At 37.7% G+C, this 18,177-nt stretch overlaps 3 protein-coding genes across 10 annotated transcripts in view; 1 reads left to right on the top strand and 2 right to left on the bottom strand.

Annotated features, from left to right (window-relative positions):
* Positions 1-848: 848 nt before the first annotated feature.
* LOC114150790 (oxygen-dependent coproporphyrinogen-III oxidase, mitochondrial-like) lies at positions 849-4,457 on the bottom strand. The gene is made up of 7 exons (XM_028027491.1): positions 3,746-4,457; positions 2,942-3,085; positions 2,746-2,856; positions 2,470-2,611; positions 1,875-2,093; positions 1,498-1,602; positions 849-1,413 (listed from the first exon to the last, which is right to left on the bottom strand). Exons 1-7 carry the CDS (start codon positions 4,290-4,292, stop codon positions 1,329-1,331), a joined length of 1,353 nt encoding a protein of 450 aa, XP_027883292.1. The 5' UTR covers positions 4,293-4,457; the 3' UTR covers positions 849-1,328.
* A 670-nt stretch (positions 4,458-5,127) lies between these two features.
* Positions 5,128-11,518, top strand: ccdc181 (coiled-coil domain containing 181). 8 transcript variants are annotated; one of them, XM_028027488.1, is made up of 7 exons: positions 5,172-5,425; positions 6,397-6,501; positions 7,784-8,519; positions 8,658-8,854; positions 8,959-9,105; positions 10,019-10,176; positions 10,742-11,518. In XM_028027488.1, the coding sequence occupies exons 2-7, from the start codon at positions 6,403-6,405 to the stop codon at positions 10,911-10,913; spliced, it is 1,509 nt and encodes a 502-aa protein (XP_027883289.1). In that variant the 5' UTR covers positions 5,172-5,425; positions 6,397-6,402; the 3' UTR covers positions 10,914-11,518. The 8 variants fall into 8 exon arrangements, 7 of the variants coding, with proteins under 7 accessions (XP_027883288.1, XP_027883287.1, XP_027883286.1 ...); XM_028027489.1 differs by having other exon boundaries at positions 5,173-5,425; positions 7,784-8,398; positions 8,801-8,854; XM_028027490.1 differs by having other exon boundaries at positions 5,200-5,425; positions 7,784-8,197; positions 8,801-8,854.
* Positions 11,519-12,126: 608 nt separating this feature from the next.
* Positions 12,127-18,177, bottom strand: part of p3h2 (prolyl 3-hydroxylase 2) — a 49,114-nt gene continuing 43,063 nt past the window's right edge. The window contains exons 6-15 of the mRNA XM_028027483.1: positions 16,954-17,043; positions 16,570-16,610; positions 16,350-16,441; positions 16,130-16,257; positions 15,923-16,018; positions 15,327-15,477; positions 14,949-15,066; positions 14,782-14,857; positions 14,421-14,561; positions 12,127-13,083 (exon numbers count right to left, since the gene is read on the bottom strand). Of these exons, the coding sequence (XP_027883284.1) occupies positions 12,991-13,083; positions 14,421-14,561; positions 14,782-14,857; positions 14,949-15,066; positions 15,327-15,477; positions 15,923-16,018; positions 16,130-16,257; positions 16,350-16,441; positions 16,570-16,610; positions 16,954-17,043 (1,026 nt within the window). The 3' untranslated portion in view covers positions 12,127-12,990. The remainder of the gene's footprint in view (positions 13,084-14,420; positions 14,562-14,781; positions 14,858-14,948; positions 15,067-15,326; positions 15,478-15,922; positions 16,019-16,129; positions 16,258-16,349; positions 16,442-16,569; positions 16,611-16,953; positions 17,044-18,177) is intronic.

Raw genomic sequence — 18,177 nt, 5'->3', positions numbered from 1 at the left:
CGATAAATGGTTTTCATTTTCACCAGGAACTTTTAGAGTGGAACTTAAGCCAGTTGGCCTGTAAGGGAAACCTCTAAAGGTGACTTTCACAGCTGAAAAGTTTTAAGCAGATAAAATGGATACATGACAGTGTTGATTAAATCATTTTTAAATCCATCATGTTACATTTAACATAAATAACATGAACAAGGTTAAATTGTTTAGGTGGATGTAGATTTGATGTTGGAGAAATAAAAATTATTGTGCAGTGAAGTCATAAATGACGCACTCAGTTATTAAACCCCGTCCTTTGGTGGAGCTGTGCTGAATTGGCTTAAGAGGAACTTGTTCACAGAATTACTAATAAAGTAAACATAACACTCATTTACTGCATTATGGACCAACATCATCACAATGAACTCTTGCCAGTTCTGTCTCATATTTGGGTACAACATTCTTAGGATTTAGCAAATTAATATTTTTATGTTAATAAAAATATTAATTTTTATTAATATTTATAATAGTAGGCTGGCATAAATTACATTTTGCTGGCAATTCTCTTGAATTGCTTTCTCAATTATCTATCCAGTTAATATTAAAGACACCCAGGACAATCAACTCAATGTTATATTTAAATCCTTTAAACAGCTCTTTTAAATTATAAATTACGGGGGATTGTACACTATAAAAATTAATGCAAGAGACGGAGAGAAACATTTATACAAACACACTCAACTGACATTTTTTCACTTCTGGGTAATTCTCAAATATATCCCTTATAAAATTTAGTACACCACTTCCCTGCAATTTCAACTAATTCTTGCTTTTTAGGTCTGATAGATCGAACAAAATTAAATATTTAGAGCAGATAGGAATATGTCAAAATCTGATTTATTGTTTCTGGTACATCAGTGGTAAAAGCACATACATTCAGTTTGTCCTTTTCCCTTTTAGTGCTTCAATAAATAAATGAGAAGATTAGAAGACTAATTCAAGTCACTGGAAAATTAAAAAATAAGAGAAAGGAGAAAAATTATGCTTGCCATTATGAGTAAAAAGACAGACAGATCTACAAGCAGGTAATCTATGAAGGTAATTTATGTGATTCATTCTACCAAGGAGAGACAAATGGCACAAAACTCAATTATTAAAAACATCATTATCCTTAAAGCTTTTAAGAAGGCTGATTTGAAAATACATGAAAGAAGGAAATTAACAGTGCAAGTAAAGTCCTCAGACAATTGATGAAACTTGATATTTTCTTATAAACACAGGTCTTGTAAAACAGGTTACAATTTTACAAAAATACTACAAAGGCTGTTCTTTCTGTAAAACTTTGACTGCGGCTCTCACACCCACTCCTTTGGGTTTCTGAGTACCTCCAGCATCTCGGCCTCCCTGGAACCTTTACCAGGCTCGTGCATGTACTCCCACCTGGACAGGAAGGAGGAGTCGGTTACCAGGCAACACAGACGGCTGATTACTATTGGACAGAGAGAAGGAGAGCTGATGTCTTACCTGGCAGTGAGGGGGAGGGACATGAGGATACTCTCGATTCTGGAGCCAGGTGTGGCAAGGCCGAACTTTACTCCTCTGTCGTACACCAAGTTGAACTCTACATATCTGCAACACAAACAAAATAGTAACTCTAAAAAATAGACTCTTCATATTACAGGGCTCCTACATTAAGCTTTGAATAACTTTCCCAAAATCAACTTTCCAAAGTTCAGGGTGCTTTGCTATAATTTTAAAATATAAAATACAAAACTTCACAATTAATTTCTATAATAGCATTTGCGTTGACAAATATTTATTTTTCAAACACAGCATTCAACTAAATTTACTTCTTTCCCCCCGAAACACATCAGCTGTGATATAATGAATTTTCCACTCACCTTCCTCGTCGCACTTGCTGCCAGTCCTTCTCCTCTTGAGTGAAGGAATCATTAAGATGTTTCTTCACAATGGGAAGATAACAGGGCACCACGGTTCGAGCGCAGCTCTTAATAAAGTTGAACACCTCCTCTTGATTTGGGGAGTCAAGGTCGTCAAAGAAGATTCCTCCAATGCCCCGAGTCTCTCCTCTGTGACGGACATAGAAGTACCTGTCACACCTGGAAGACACAAAAAGTGAACAGAGAAGTTGATAACTTTACAAACTTAAAGTCAAGGATTTATCTGGAAAATAAACATCCATCTGAACAGATGCTATATCATTTTCTTTCATCTATACAACAGAAAACAAAATGTTGAAAAATAGTTTTCCCACCCTTCCTGTCCACATCAACACTAGTCATTTATGACCTCTAGCATTGCTCAACGGTTTTCTTCTGCATCTGTAGATTTTGGGAGAGACTTCCTCTTATCACCAGCCAGCAGTGAGGGTACACCCATTGTAATTCATCCACACAAATTCACTGGAATTAGTCCTTAAAACACACACATAGGCTGATGTGCACAGAAACGTCAGAGTCACTGATGGAGCTGTACCATTTTTTAAAGTCTGCGTAGTACTTCGGGTGATGTTTGTCACAGGCCTCCTTCAGAGTGTTGTGGAACAGAAAGGCGTCTTCTCTGTCAATATACACTGGGGTCAGGTCTGTTCCTCCACCAAACCACCACTGCTTGGAACCTGAAAGCACACACACACACACACACCCACACACAATACAAGCAACAGGGAGAAGGAAACAAAGATCATCATCAATCCACAGAGTCAATAGAGCCACTGACACCAAGACACAGATGCTTTAAAAAGGGACTCACCGTCCTCCTCTTCTATTTCAAAGTATCTATAATTGAAATGCACTGTGGGAATGTGAGGGTTCTTGGGGTGGATGACGGAGCTCACACCCATGGCACAAAATGGCAGCTTACCTGAAGCAAAATAGAGCCAAGTTATATTTTAGATACCTGAAGTGAAGGTGTTAAGGGAGAAAGTATAACTCTAAGCAGAACCCACCATCTTTCCCTTTGAGGACTTTCCCTCTGCTTCTCATCTGTTTCGCAGCCTCCTCAGTCAGATACCCGAACACCACCGACACATTAACTCCTGCCTTCTCAAACACCTTTCCATCTTGCATCACACAGCTGATTCCTCCTCCACCTAAAAACAAACAAAATGGTGAAAATTTGTTGTTTTTCTGCATTTATGTCTGTTGATATTGCTTGTGCGTGCCTGTCTCTTCCATTAAAAAAAGTCCCCAGAGTATTACAAGGGGAAGTATTATGTGTTTTAGTTGTTAAAAATAATATATATATATAAAATATTACTTCATAATTTAGTTATTTAAACACCTTGAAAATTCTGCTCTTTCTGAAACTCCACCTTCAGAAAGTCATCACAACATTGCTCTTCTAATAAACCTTTAACAACAGAAAACAAAATGTTTTCTGTTTAATATAATACCACCAGAAATTTCACCAGGTGTTTGCTAATTGATTCTGGCTAGTCTGAAGGAGCTGATTGGGGGAGTCCTAAAGGAGGGCTGCTCTGTGAGCCAGAAGCTGGGAAGCTTGGAAACTGCAGCTCCGAGGAGGCGGTGCTAGGTCTGCCCAGGCGTTTTGCACTTCTGAATGGTTGTCATTGGAGACTAAAGGATTTTTCAAACATGCATGAAAGAATCAAGGCAACATTCCAGGTATGCTTCTGATGCAAACAAACGTCGATTTTACATACTACTGCCCCTTTAAGAACAGTGTTTGTATTTGTATGGCCTGTTAGAGAAGTGCAAGCCACTAGCTGCCCCAGTGATCCCCGCATTACCTTCCTTCCTTTGCCATTTGTCCACCTTGAATGTCCCACCGTCCACTTCCTCCAGGGCTTTACAGAACTCAGCCTGAGTCTCCATGATCAGCATCTCCATCTTGGTGCTCATCTCGTCCTTCCTTTTCTCCAGTACACTGATGTCGGTCACCGGGACCGACATGAAGCCCCGGCATCTTTGCGCAATGTCCCCCTCTTCTTCCTCTTCCTCCTTCTTCTTCTTTGCCTTCTGGGGGATTGTGGTCGCCATCTCTGCCCGTTGGAAGTGATTAGCGTTAGCCAGAAAGCCCACCACCGCTGCGGCTGCTACTGCCGCCGCACCACTAAACGCCAGGGCTCCCCTTCTGGTTGTCCCGGCTGCGGACCGACCAGCGGTCCCGTGGGACATGAACCGTAAGTTCAAGCCTTTGGAAAGCCATTCCCTTTCCGGAAGGAAAGTTGCGGATGGGCCACCAGCACCTGCGAGACCCTTTAATCGAGAACCCAAACACCGTTTTGCTTTGGTCTGAGCCGTCTGCTTTACCGATAAAAGGACGATGGACGCCATTTTCAAGAAAAACACTTAAGTTTTGCTATCTTCAGTGTAGTGACAACAGTAACTAATCAATGAGCAGGAACAACCCTTGACTCTATCATAAGTTGCATGCCTACGTGCATGCAACTTATGATAGTCGTGTTTTAAAAACTGTCCAGTAAAGGGGCGGGTGGTTTCTGGGTACTGATAACGGCTACCTGGGAAATGTAGTTCTAACGTATCCAAGGAGGGAAGAACAAAGAGTAGAATGCTAAATAACAACTACAAGACCCAGAATGCCGTACGCTAGACACGGATGTAACGTTCAAGGACTTCACATTTACCCAGTGTTTTTCGAAGTGATTAAAAAGTCTAGCGCTCCGTTTTCTCGAGTTACTTAAAAAGGGGATCGACATACGTTTAATATTCTATGTCAATTGTTTTTTATTGCTAATATACTAAACCTTTAATTTAGTAAATGATAAATTTCAAATGATCCAGTATACCACATATCTGTCTGTCTGTCTGTCTGTCTGTCTGTCTGTCTATCTATTTATAGAGAGCAGCAGTTGATATTTTAGGTGCAATATTAAATACAGTCATATTCAATATTAGCATAGTGGAACTCGTTTTGTCGGATTTTCTTGATCAACTTCTAAGCATGTTTTATAAATACTACGGTATCCATCAAGCCCATGTTCGTGTATAGAGATGTTTTATTGGCCTGGTGGAATGTTAAATGTTATGTTTTCATTGGCTTTAACGGAAATTTATAATTAACAGAAATATGAAAACATCAGTCTGTGTGTAATTAATCTGTACAATGTGCTTAACGTAGGTGAATCCGAAGTAATTAAACTTTTCAATACACATAAAGGTACGGAATGGACCCTTATGTGTGAAACATAAAACAGTAGCTTTACAGCAGGCCGTGTTTGTTGTACGCATGCGCTTTTGATAAAGCGTGTTGTTGGTTGCCATGACGACACGTCTATTAAAGCTTTTAAGGCTGAAGAGACTCGGGCCAGATTATGATAGCAGGTGTTGCCATACAGACTGCTACGCAGTATGTAGGACGACGAGATGGAGAAATAACAACGAAACAACTCGACAATCTAAATTGATTTCCCTAACTCATCGACGGCACGTCGTTGCGCAGCCTGTTGGTGAGTGGAATAGCTAACATTCATTTGGTAAGAATCTCTTATCTATTTCTGTTTAGCATGAAAGAGGAAAAGATCAGTGTTTGATTGCTGCTCTCGCGACTTTTAGTTTTCCTATTTTACGTATCTCTGTCAACCAGCACTATAAAAAATAAACCAGATTAACGGGGGTATTTTTTTGTCTTAGCTTGTATTGAGTCCAGTGTTGTAAATTCTTACAATTTACAATACTACGCAAATTAAAATTAAACATTTAGCCGTTGTTTTAGCTACGGGATTCGGATTGATGGTTTAAAAAGAAATAAAGTTTGGGTAATTATGCAATACCACCTATTATTCACCAGATGGCGACAAATCACGAACAATTTATTCAGAGTTTGTCTTTATTTCGCTGTGATGTCGATTTAATAAGTTACTTATGGACATTGCCAAACAGCTATGCATCGCATTTTAAGTAAATATCATATTAACAACAGCACGATTGTGGTGTTTTTCTTGTTTTGCTTATTCAAGCACACACTGGTTAAATCCTGGTCTCCTACTTCAGACGACGTCTGTATGTTAACCATTTGCCTTGATCACTGAATTTTTAATTAAACTTTTCACTCTGACCGCTGTCAGTGGTTTATATCCAGCGGGCTCCAATGTAGAAGAGTATAAGTGGATAAAACATGTGTCTTAGATTTGTGTTTATATTTTTAGGAGATACTAATAAAAATCAAATACAAAAAAAACATACTTTGGTTTAAATAAGGATATATATTTACATAGGAACACAGTACAGCCAAAATGCATATTTACTATGGACCAGAACTATGAAGGGACTTTCCCTATTACTTTTAAGAAATATCTTAAAACCCAATGTGGATCAGCTTCATGGTATGGCCATAAACAGTTAGCTATATTTGTAAAAAAAAATTACTTAAAATCATTGCAAAATTTATTTAACATTTGGTCTTTTTGTCTCTCATCAGCAGATCATGACTGAGGCAAATTCATCCAAGTCTCAGGAGGATTATGAAGACGACTTTGAAAAGGATCTTGACTGGCTAATCGGTGAGGAGGGCCAAAGTGAACAGGTGCTTTTTTTTCCCTTTTCTGTGGGATAACAATACATTTTAATTTCTGGGGTGAATCCACGTTGTACTGCAAAAGTACAGTATTTATACCTCTTGAGGTTTCAACATATTGTCACATTACAGCTGCCACATCATCTGTCTATGTGATAGATAGACCAACCCAAAGTAGTACATTTTGTGAAGAGGAAGGGAAAGGATTTATGATTTCTCCTTTTTTCCCAGTTTTTAAAAAATAAAAATCTAAAAAAATAAATAAATCTGTGTTTAGCCTTTGTGAATCTATTCCTTGGACTGTAATTTAAGTTGGAAGTGATTTTTTTTTACATTTGTCTAACAGTTTTGTAGGGACTGAAAATATTATCCAAGTTCTATTTTCAAAAAATCTAAAGCTCACTCAGTTTTGCTTCAGATTTTCAATTCAAATTATGTGAAGACTTTGACTAGACTATTTTAACACAGCTCCTTCAGAACTAACATGGACCTCTTGTTTGCTTTGACTCTGATGATACTGCAAATATAAATACTGCTCTCAAAAAATTAAATGTACACATATACAAAAGACCACATGAATTTAATAATGCAAATTTACTGCTATACATCATGCAATAATATTTAATTAGATTTAATCATATTTTTGACTGTACTGATGTTCACCAATGCTCTCATGTAACAAAGAAGAAAAACAATAAAAATAAGGAATTATTTTTTGTGTTACATAATCAGTTATATTATATTATATTATTGCATTATAACATATCACACAATAAATCACAAATTTTATCACAATTTTTAATGAAAACAAACAATAAAAAATGACTGCCCATCATTTTTATGTAAGCGACACACTTTTCAAAATTGTATTTGTAAAACAAATTTAAACTATCATTTCTCTCTGACTTCATAATTATTATAATCTAAATGACATGAAATTTGTGTTTGTAATGACACTAAAAGTATGAATGCAATTGCATCAAGGCTCTGTATGTTTGGAGTTCCCTTCTGTGTGTCCTGAATGTGTCACTAACCCACAGAGCTCCTTTAAAGTGTGATGGGTAATAGTGTTAAGTTACACAACCTGGCACATCTCACTGCTTGCATGTGAAACCAATGCTTTTCACATGCAGTGGCATACTTTCAGTCTGATACTTCCCAATGCATCATTGATGAGCAAACAGACATATCTGCTATCACACTAGCAGATTATCAAAGTCTAAGTGTTGAGCTTGGTCTTTTGTCTACATTACAACCTAAGTAATGAATGTCTATTTCATCTACTGAACAGGGCTCTGACTATGGGGACATAGACGCAGAAATAGACAAAGAACTGGAGAAGGAAGAGACCCCAGGAGAAGGGATAGGAAATGAAGACAGGGACAAAAAACCAGACCATGTGGAAGATCATGAAGAAAGGTGGCCATCTCCTATGGAGCCGTTAGGCTATGACACAGACAAGGAGAGTACATCATTGCCTGCAGAATCACCTTCTGAGATGTATGAGCAGACAGATGAGGAACAGATGTACATCTTGGGTAAAATCGAGCAGGCCAACAAGGAACTGCAGGAACAGGAAACGCCAGATATGACAAGACAGAGACGGCTTCACTTTAAAGACACACTGGTGGACCTGGTGGTGCCCCCACTCCTTCCAGATAGCAACTCCGATGACACTGATGAAGAAAAGGAGAGCGCCTTGATTGTAGGTGCAGCATGTGTGGTATCAGGGGTGTTGTCTAACTTGATCATTGACTCTAGTGGACAAGTTAGCATCAAGGACAGAGCCATGGTTTCAGATGCAGAGTCTGAGGTATCACGGAAGAGGTCCGAGTTATACACCAGTGATACCGAAGGAGAAGTCAGCAGCGAGGAAAGAGCCAAGGTTACAGATGCAGATTCTGAGGTATCACGGAAGATTTCTGAGTTAACACTTTCTCCTTATGACGAAAGCAAGGAATACAGAAGATTTAGTGTTGAAGGACTTCAGGAAACTAAGGAGAGTAAAGTGCTTGTGGAAAAAGATGGTAAGTTTGACCTTGTTAGTATGAAGGATATGGAGAGCCAGAGTCTCCTCCCGCCAATAGTAAATAATGTAGGCAGCAGTACACAGTCGTCTGCTCACCTCCAACCCTCCTTTCAACTGGGCACTGATAAACGTCAAGCGCCTCGACCTCCGACTGTGCCCAAGGTCAGACCCAGTTCGGCCAGCCAAGGCCAGAAAGGGACCCAGATGAGAAACGGCAAGAGGCGAGTGCAGTCTGCGACAGGAACTCTTTCCAAGGCGACTTTTGCTCTCTCTTCACAGCAAAAAGAGCTGCTGCAGAAGATGAATGAGAGGAAGGAGAGGCTTGCCAGAGAGGTGTGATAATAAAAGATAAATTTGTAGATATTTGCATTGCAGTATTGTAGTTCTGACATTGGTAAACCTTTTTTTTTCACGTAGATTGTCGTTCTTCTTGTCAGGCAGAGCAGAGGAAACGCGAGGAAGAGGAGCTAAAGAAACAGGAGAACGAGCAAGCCTTCAAGTCCTGGTTGATAAGGAAAAGAGAACAGATTTTTGAGGAGAGAAAGATTCACCGTGCCAAGGAGATAGAGAGGATGAATGCTAAGGTAGGCAGCACAAAACCTGTCAAATATTAATCCACATCACACAAAGGATCCCATCTCCTCCTCTCTATGAAGATCAAAGTCTCCCTCTAACTTTCTCTCATTTTTTTAGAGGAAACTGTTTCCCAAGCCTGCAGTTATTCTCAGTGATTATCTCCAAAAAGATAACTATGCAGCCTAATGCAGAACTGGAGCTTGTATGAGTGTTTTGAGATCAAAATATTGAAATAGTTTTTAACCTTAGGGGTTGTAATGATCAAAACAACCTCCAGCCTTCAATTAGCTACAATAATTTGGAGAGTGAGAATAGGCGGTTATAGCTACAGTGGCATTTAGAAGTTTTTATGTTCACACTGTGAGACTAAATGTTTAGCCATCAGCAAGACGCTGGCATAGTACAAACTGAATACTGGAGGACTCTTAGTCAGAATCAGAGGACTTCATTTAAATTGTTTGGCTTCGTATCTTGAAGGTGGTGTTTATTCACAGTGCATGAGTTTTTGTAGAGTTGTTAATAATCAATGCCAAAACCAATTTTAATGCGTATTTCAAAACTTTTGTCAATGTTTTAGTCATTCAGATGTTGACTCCAAGCCAAGTTTAAAAATTTGAAGAAAGTCTTCTTGCTTCATTCCAGCTTCACTGTGCAACGTACCCGCAATACTGGCACTGAAACATGATGCTGAAGGTCACCTCTTACCATTATGTCCCAAAATCTCAATCATTGTCTTATTTGGTCACCATCTGACCCTTATATGTTTTCTCCTGGAGGAAGTCAGTGTGTCATACTCAGAAAGAAAATCCTAAAAATGCCTCTTCTTTCTCAAAAGTTAGAATGCTGATATAAACCTTCCAACTAAGAAAGAAAAAACATTCACAATTTTTTAATTATCTCCACTTCTACCCGCGGCCACAGAGAGACGTCTATGACCCAGAGGAGGCCTACAGGTCGTGGCTTAAAAAGAAAAAGGAGCAGGTGCAGAGAGAGAGACAGGTTCTGGAGCTCAGGAAACATGAGGAGGAGTGTAACTGCCTAATGCACAGCCGCCAGGAGTGTGACCATGCCTTCAATCTGTGAGTGTGACCTCCTTATCTGTTTCATTCAAAGTCATCAATAGTAGTAACAAACAACAAATAATTAGATAATTCCACATCTCAGCTTTTTAAATTATACAGACATCATTGCAGTGTAGTTAAAGATGATGTTCTTGTGAAGGTCTTGGTTTTCACTTTACTGGAGCCTGTGAGGTTCACAGTCATTTAATATGGAGACTAATTAGTTTGGGGTATTGCATATTGACAGGGGTGATAAACTGGTCTAAAACCCAGTGGATGAGGTGTAAAAAAAGTTGGGACTGGAAAAACATCTACCAGTAAGCAGGGAGACAGTAAACTGTGTGAACTTTCATAATAAGTAGATATTATAGATCTTTGGTGTAAAACATGTTATATTTGCAGCTTTGCTTTCTAAATTTGATGTTGAGAGAAGGGTAAATATTACAAAATTAATTTTACAAACATTTTCTTTGGGGATCTGGTCTATAGAGCAGAAAAATAACTATTAAAAAGTATTAATCATTAGACTAACTATCGTGTTAAAATCATTTTTTTTTAGACAATATTTTCTTGCCTTTTCCAGGTGGCTGAAGCGGAAACAGGATGAGAAGCGAGCACAGCAGCTGTTAGCCTTAGAGCAATCCCGCAGGTTGGGATTGGAGGTGCGGCGTTCGCGCCGTATGACGGAGCTGATCTGTTCCGTCAGCAAAAACAGACCCTTCCAGTTCACCGACGATTCCGCTTACCGCTACTGAGGCAAACAAGCCCCACACACCCTCCCAATTCATACACAACATCTAGCGCTTATTAAAAATTGCAACTGAACTTTATTTTATCATATATATATATATATATCTGTTCACAAGGTATGAATGAAATATTGTGTGTACTCTGTGTTATGTTGTATTGTTTTCTGTGCTATGTTACAATACGTTTTGAGAAAAGTAAAGCACAGTGACCTCCTTTCATGTAAACAGACCTCAATCAATCATCCAGTAAATTGAGTGAATTTTTTTTTATATTATGAATTATATTCTGTGTAGCAACAGATACACATCACTTTGTATGAAGTGCTTCCTAAAATACAGATTAATTGATTCTCATTGCATGCCTTTGATCAGAATGCTTGATTAACTTCATGTAGACCAAGCTAATTCTCATGAATGAAAAACTTTATCTTCTGATGTATGTCCAAAGATGTAAAAAAAAAAAAGGTTTTATTGTTTTGTGTCTAAGAAAACCTAGACAGTACAATTTCAGCACTTTTTACATTTTGGTTAAATCCAAACTATAATAAATATTTATAGTCAGCAGCTACACGAGTATCTGAAATGGCAATAAAGTCTTAATTCTTAGGAAAGTGACTGTTCAGTCTGATCTTGGGTGATCTTCAATGCTCTCAGTTCTAGTTTTGTACGTCTACATGCTGACTTAGTGCAACATTGTTATTCTGAATAGTTAATCTGAGCACGGGTAAAAAGATACATCCTCTTTAAATGTGTTTTAAAAGTTTATGATTCATGTTGAATTAAATGTTTACAGACTGAGACCAAACAGTTGAAACTTTGATCAAAATGCCTGAATTCGTAGGTAAAATTGTTTTCAGCTCAGCTCTTCAGGCAGTCGGATAGCAGCCTATTTTTAATAAGAGGATGACCTACAGTATAATCAAAGTAAACAATAAGGGATAGAGGACTTTATCTAGATAGAGAATCAATATGGAGATTTTTTTTTGTAGATTTAGGAGTTTTACACAACAAAATTATAGTTCTGTTGTGTAAAACTGCTTTTCACCTTTCAGGTATTCAAGTCACATCATGTTACAATATTATTTCCTCATCAAATTTAAAGTCATATAGAGATTTGATTGTGCTCTAAAATGGCACTATGTTCCTGGAAAATACACATTTTAAGTTCATTTTGAATATTGGATATTTCATTTTAAATATAAATAATAGACAAATTATAAACAATTTCAATTTGTTTTTATTTCTATGCGTGAACACACCCATTTTATGTTAACTTAAACAAAAATGGTCTCCCTCTTAAGGCCACAATACAAATATTGAGAGCACATAGGAAACTTTAAGTTTTGACTTACAGTGTATCATCATCATCATGATCAATACAGGCATGAAGTAATAAATGCTCATAAAAACACATTCCTTGAAACAGGAACAGCTGGCATCTTTCATGAAAAAAAAAACAACCTTTTTCATATGAAATGCAGACATCAGCTGTCTAAAAAACATAAATAAATCAAATACTCATGAGATCACCATTCTCATATCAGTAAATGTGCAAAACTGTACAATGCTCTTACAAATTATGTATTCAGCATGGAACAGGTTCCAATTATTGCAATTTCCAAAATAGAGGAACAGTGTACCACCAACCTTGAAAATTATTACTGGCAATTTCAAAAACTGAGTAACATCTTACTGTGTGTAACAATACATATATTTTTGTAGCAGTTCTAGTTGTAATAAAGGTTTCAGGTATATTTTGTTACTAACCTCAGAGTTTTCTGAATTAAGCTTGGAAACAATCACAACCCCAAACAGTGAAACATCAACTTCACAGTTCACAGCATAAAAAATACCAAACAACAGGATGTTACTGGAAAAAGGTTCAAAAGCCAAACAGAAGTTTAACGGTACAAATAAAACCAATTACACAACACTATTATTAACTTTGCACTTCGGTATAGCACAGTACAAAAATAGAAATGTTCTGATCCAAACATTGTTTAATAAATAGCAAAATATACCAAAGGGTTTCATTGGTAAAGATAATGAAGAAGTGATGGACACTTCTTTGCGTGCACCACCTCTACAGTTCATCTTTAGGGTTGATGGTGAGGCCCTGACCCCAAACAGACTGTGTGTCCAAAGCCTGGATCACCTCATCCGCCTGCAGTCTCTCCTGGAAATAATGAGGACAAAAAGACACAGGTGAGAAGGAAAGAAGAGAAAAAAATAACTTTGTTCATACAGCAAATAAAAGGAATGACCAAATAAAGATATTGGAAGATTAACTTATTTAGTAGTTTTTACGCCGAGATGCAACATGTTGTCTATGAGTGCAGTTACCTTGATACTCATATGTTAATGTAAAAACATATTACTATTATATACTACACAGCTCCGGAAAAAATTAAGAGCCCACTGCACTGAACCCCATTGAAAACCTCAGTTATTCCACCAAATAACTGAGGACTCTTCCAGAGTTAAAACATTAGTATTGTTGTTTCTAAATGAATATTAGCTTGTTTTCTTTGCAATACAATATTTGAGGCCTGAGAGCGCTGCATCTTTTTCGATATTTTGACCATTTCTCATTTTCTGCAAATAAACACTAAATGTTTGCTTGGAATTCCGGAGACATGTTGTCAGTAGTTCATAGAATTAAAGAACAATGAACACATGTTACTCAAACATATACCTATACAGAGTAAAATCAGAGAAACTGATCGTTTTAAGTGGTTTCTTAATTTTTTCCGGAGCTGTATATTTTAGGACCATGACTCAGACGAGGAAGTATGAGAAGTCAGATTGTAGCAAATGATGAGTAATTGTAAAAGAAGATTAATAGTAATGCCATTTTTATCTGAATCACTGAGAGATAGCAGTTGGTCTCTAAACATTAGTAAGTGTTCAAAAATAGGAATAAGCTTAAACATACAGATTATTCATTGCCATGTCCAGTTGTTTTTAGTTTGGTAAATCAGGTAAACTATTTAGACATAGCCTGGTGTTGTACTCGTCCACATGAAGGCTTCTAATTATGCTCTCATAATTGCATCTGTTGATGTCATATCAACAAAAATGAAAAAGAAAAGAACTCTGGCACCCAAACTGATGGAGTGTAGGCTTGTTAGGAAACTTTGGTAAGTAATTGTACTCACTCCCACTGATGTTACAAAAATGACTGAGGAAAAAATTCAGTTTCAAAGTTTTATGCAAATTGTATGAGACATCCTCCAAAAGACTTGCAGCTTTTATGACAGAGAAATGTGATTCTAAAAAGTACAGACTCAGTTTGGGTTAAAGACAAAAGCAAAACATAATTTCAGAACACTGTACTCTTATCAGCCTACTCCACAAACATGAGGTTATCACTGCTGATCCATCACACAGAGTTCTAGTAAAATGGCTTTCACTTGGCTGCAAACAAATCCTGCGGTGTTAATCATTTTCTAAAGCACTGCAGGTAAAACCGAAATCATACTACTAACTGAAGTGACCTTAAAGTCTGTTTACCAGTTCTCTGTAGAGCGGATCTAAGGTGAACCACAGGGCCACAGCACACCTCTGCCCACTGGTGACGGCTTTCACACCGTGTGGATTCTCTCCCCCTGATGAGAAACCCACCAGCCGACCACACTTTGGTTTTATTGATGCCTGAAAAAGAAAGATCTAAATTTAGTTTGTTTATATTATCACAACATTATATTCTTCTTTTGGGGCCACTTGCAAGCTAGATGAAAATTAGCTTTAATTTTTTTATTTATTCATTAATTATCTTCAAACACAGAACATATAAATTAACCCCTGGTGTTATCTCCTTCTATAGGATCTCCATTATGAAGTAAAATCTATTTTTTCTGGATAACCATCTCACCGTGACTGTTTTGGCATCCATTTCTGTGAATATAAACTCCCCTCCTTCAAAATCTCCATTTAGATACAACAGTGCACTGAAAATGGAAAAGACAACACCGAATCAATACGAGATTATATAATCCACTGGATTAAATCATGCTTTGAAGACACACATCATTGTCCTACCTGTAATCTCTGTATGTGTATGCTGGTGGTTCTTTCCAACACTCGTTGGCGTCTGGATCCAGCAGACAGTTGTCAGCATGGATGGGATGGCTCAGGTCATTCCTGTGATCTTGTTGGCCTAAGGAACAACAAATAATAAACCAATCACCCAACAAACAAACAAATCAATAATCAATATGGACATTAGCATGTTTGGATCTAAATTTCAAAGTATTTATTGTAAGAGGATGAAAGCAGTTTTTAATTTCCCCTTATGGAAATCCAAAGATACAAGTTTTGCCAATAAACTGACCTAAATGTTATTAAAAAGAGTCATGGAAAGAACCCAACATAAACTATTGTGGGGCTTTAAGGGTTTATGTTGAGTGAGTTAGTGACCTGTGATGGCTGTCCGACACACCAGGTGTGTGTAGGAGAAGTGCAGCGTAGTGTTGAGCATGAAGTAGGACTCCACGATCCGTCTCACTCGCTCGCTGGTATCATAGAAGAGTCGAGCGCTGCTCATGGGCACTCGGCCCTCATAGCCGTACTGCAAGGAGGACAAAATGTAGTCAAGCAAAAATCAGGATTTGTATAGTGTAGCTGACTTTATTCTTTAAGCAACATTCACAATGAGATCCCTGCATCCTTTAGGTCACATCTGTCAAACTCAAGGCTTGAGGGCCAAATTTGGCCTTCCATTGTAGAACCTTCAAGATATCAATTGTGTGCTTAAATAGTAATATTAATCAAATCAAACCAGTTTTTTTATCTGTATAGTGGCAAGTTACACCAATGTGAACATATGTTCAATATTATGTAATTTTAAGAAGTATTCATTGAATGCAGAAACAGCTACTTACTGTCACAACCGACCCTTTAAGGACATTCTTGATTTTTATTTGGCCCAAAATGAAAATGAGTTTAACACACCTGCTTCAGGTGACATGTGCATTTGGAACTAAGGAAGCTGTTTGCATTAGCATTCAGTGTACCTGCAGAGTCTTCAGCACAGTGGCTCCTTCGAACCTCTCGTTGGGAGTGTGTGGAGACATCCTGCCTCTGTAACCGTCTCCTGCCATGGTGACTGCCTGGAAAACAGAAATAAACCCACAAATAGGCTTCAGGCACATTTTTTCCCCAGTAGAGTCAGGTTTATATTTAAGACTACCCCTGATATTATAACTTTACAATGTACTCACATGCGCCAGGTTTCTGAGCTCTGCACACTCCCCCTCAGAAATAACATGATCGAGGAGAACCCGCTGGGTACCGTTCAAAGCCACGGAGTTCTGCACCAGCTGCACACTGTCATATAGCAGGGGGCCACCTACACAAACAGAAGCACCTTAATTAAGTCTCCTACCGTTTTATTAACAATCACAGTAATAGATCTTTAGTAACAGCCTCTCACGGGCTTACCTTCTTTAAGCTGCTGTGAAACAATCACAGTGATGTTTTTTTTCTCCGAAATGGGAACATACTCCATCCAACCATCTGTTCCCGAGGGAATCCTGAGGAAACAAAAGCAACAACTGTTGAACCTGAGAGAGACTCTCAGTGAGTTTCATACAGACACACTGGTGTTTTCAAAATAATTCAACTGAAATCACTGGTTTTGGTTTCTGGTGTTACATCTTACCTGTTGGAATCATCCCTTCCTCCTGTGCTGCTCCAGTAATTCTGCATCAGAGACAAATTGAAACCTCTTACTAGCTTGTTACATGCTCCTAAAAGTTCTGCTCATCAAATTCAGACGGGATTTCGCTTCATGCAAGTTGAAATATCTTAGCTTAACCAGCAGGTGGTGCTGTTGGCTGCAGAAAAAGTGGTGAATTGCGGCTCTGCCAGACACCTGTTGCTCCAATACATGTGGACAGTGTCTCTATCATTTCAGGGCAAAACCACTATTTAAGTGGGAGCAACTTGCTAGATACTACTACTCATGGCGTGCTTCAAAGATCAAAAGCAATATGACAAGAAAAGGATCTAAATTACAAATGTTACTATGCTAAAATTAACTCACTCCTTCAGTGAAGTCAACACCCATTATTTTGCTGCCCATTAGAAGGAGTTCCAGTTCCAGCTGGTGCCTCGTCAAGTAACGTTCAGCTTCCTAAAGACAAACACAGTTTAGTAACAATCTCTGTATTAATGATATAACAACATTACAAATATATAAGCAGTCATTATTATACAAATATTAGAAAGTAACTAAACTACTAAACATATACTGAATCTAAAGATAGAACAGTGATCAATTATTAAATATTGAGGTAAAGACAAAGCTAGTTGGACCTTTAAAGGTCCATGCTTGTACATGTTTGGCAATATTTTCATGTATGGTAACTTTTCCATGAGCAAAAGAAAAACAAAAGAAATAGATATGTTTTCTTATGTCTAAATTACATGTAAATGTAGCTGCAAGGGGAAAATCCCTCAAAGTCGAAATGTAGAAAAGATATTAGAGAATGGTTATTGCCATAATTATTGGTGTTTCTATGTGGTGATGGATCCTTGTTCCAAAAACTAAAAGTATTGATGAGACTGTAACTTTTACCAACTTTTTCCAACCAGTGGTCCCAAGAGAGTAGCAGTATAAGTTTTTCTTATGCTGTTTAGCAATAAAATTGCACTACCAGTGCTAACATCTCTACCTACCATGTTCATTTTGACAAAAAGGACAAAAAAAAAAACTTTTTATCCTCGCTTTTATCATTGTTGCTCATCCCATTCCTAAAAATCATCTCCTTCCTGATTTGGAAACACCTTTTTCATTAACAACGTAGAAGATATCGACATGAAGATGTTTCTTAGGCTCTAAAGGTGATTGTTTAAGGGGTTTATTGTAATATCCACAACTGAAAAAGGGCATCTACATGAAGATGATTATTGGTTCCATTTGGATAAAAAGTGAAACTAACTTCTTCGCAATGTAGAAAGGACACCTTTATCACAAGAAAACCTCAAAGACATCCATAACATGTGCAATATACCTACGTAAAGATACTTCTTGGTGCCTAAATGTGGTTCAAAATTGAAACCTTATCTAAATAAATGAACATGTGTATCACTACTGCAGCAAGCAAATAAAAAGGAAAAAAAAGAAAAGATTTTACCTCCTTCAGAGTGAGTGAAACTTTGCCCAGAGGACTGTTACAAAATCTGAACTGCCTGCAGCATTTTTCTTTTCCATTATTCTTTGGAAAACAGTATGAAGATTGTGTCAGAGACCTTATGCAGACTCTCT

Source organism: Xiphophorus couchianus, chromosome 9 (genome assembly GCF_001444195.1).
Source record: "Xiphophorus couchianus chromosome 9, X_couchianus-1.0, whole genome shotgun sequence".
Lineage (NCBI taxonomy): Eukaryota > Metazoa > Chordata > Actinopteri > Cyprinodontiformes > Poeciliidae > Xiphophorus > Xiphophorus couchianus.
The sequence above is the reverse complement of the archived record's forward strand: the minus strand, read 5'-3'. Positions and strand labels throughout refer to the sequence as shown.

Coding starts and splice junctions, on each gene's coding strand:
- LOC114150790 (XM_028027491.1), bottom strand. CDS start 4,292: ATGGCGTCCATCGTCCTTTTATCGGTAAAGCAGACGGCTCAGACCAAA. Junction 3,086..3,745: donor CAAATGGCAAAGGAAGGAAG/GTAATGCGGGGA, acceptor GTTTGTTTTTAG/GTGGAGGAGGAATCAGCTGT. Junction 2,857..2,941: donor AGTCCTCAAAGGGAAAGATG/GTGGGTTCTGCT, acceptor ATTTTGCTTCAG/GTAAGCTGCCATTTTGTGCC.
- ccdc181 (XM_028027487.1), top strand. CDS start 6,403: ATGACTGAGGCAAATTCATCCAAGTCTCAGGAGGATTATGAAGACGAC. Junction 8,855..8,958: donor AGGAGAGGCTTGCCAGAGAG/GTGTGATAATAA, acceptor TCTTCTTGTCAG/GCAGAGCAGAGGAAACGCGA. Junction 9,106..10,018: donor TAGAGAGGATGAATGCTAAG/GTAGGCAGCACA, acceptor CCGCGGCCACAG/AGAGACGTCTATGACCCAGA.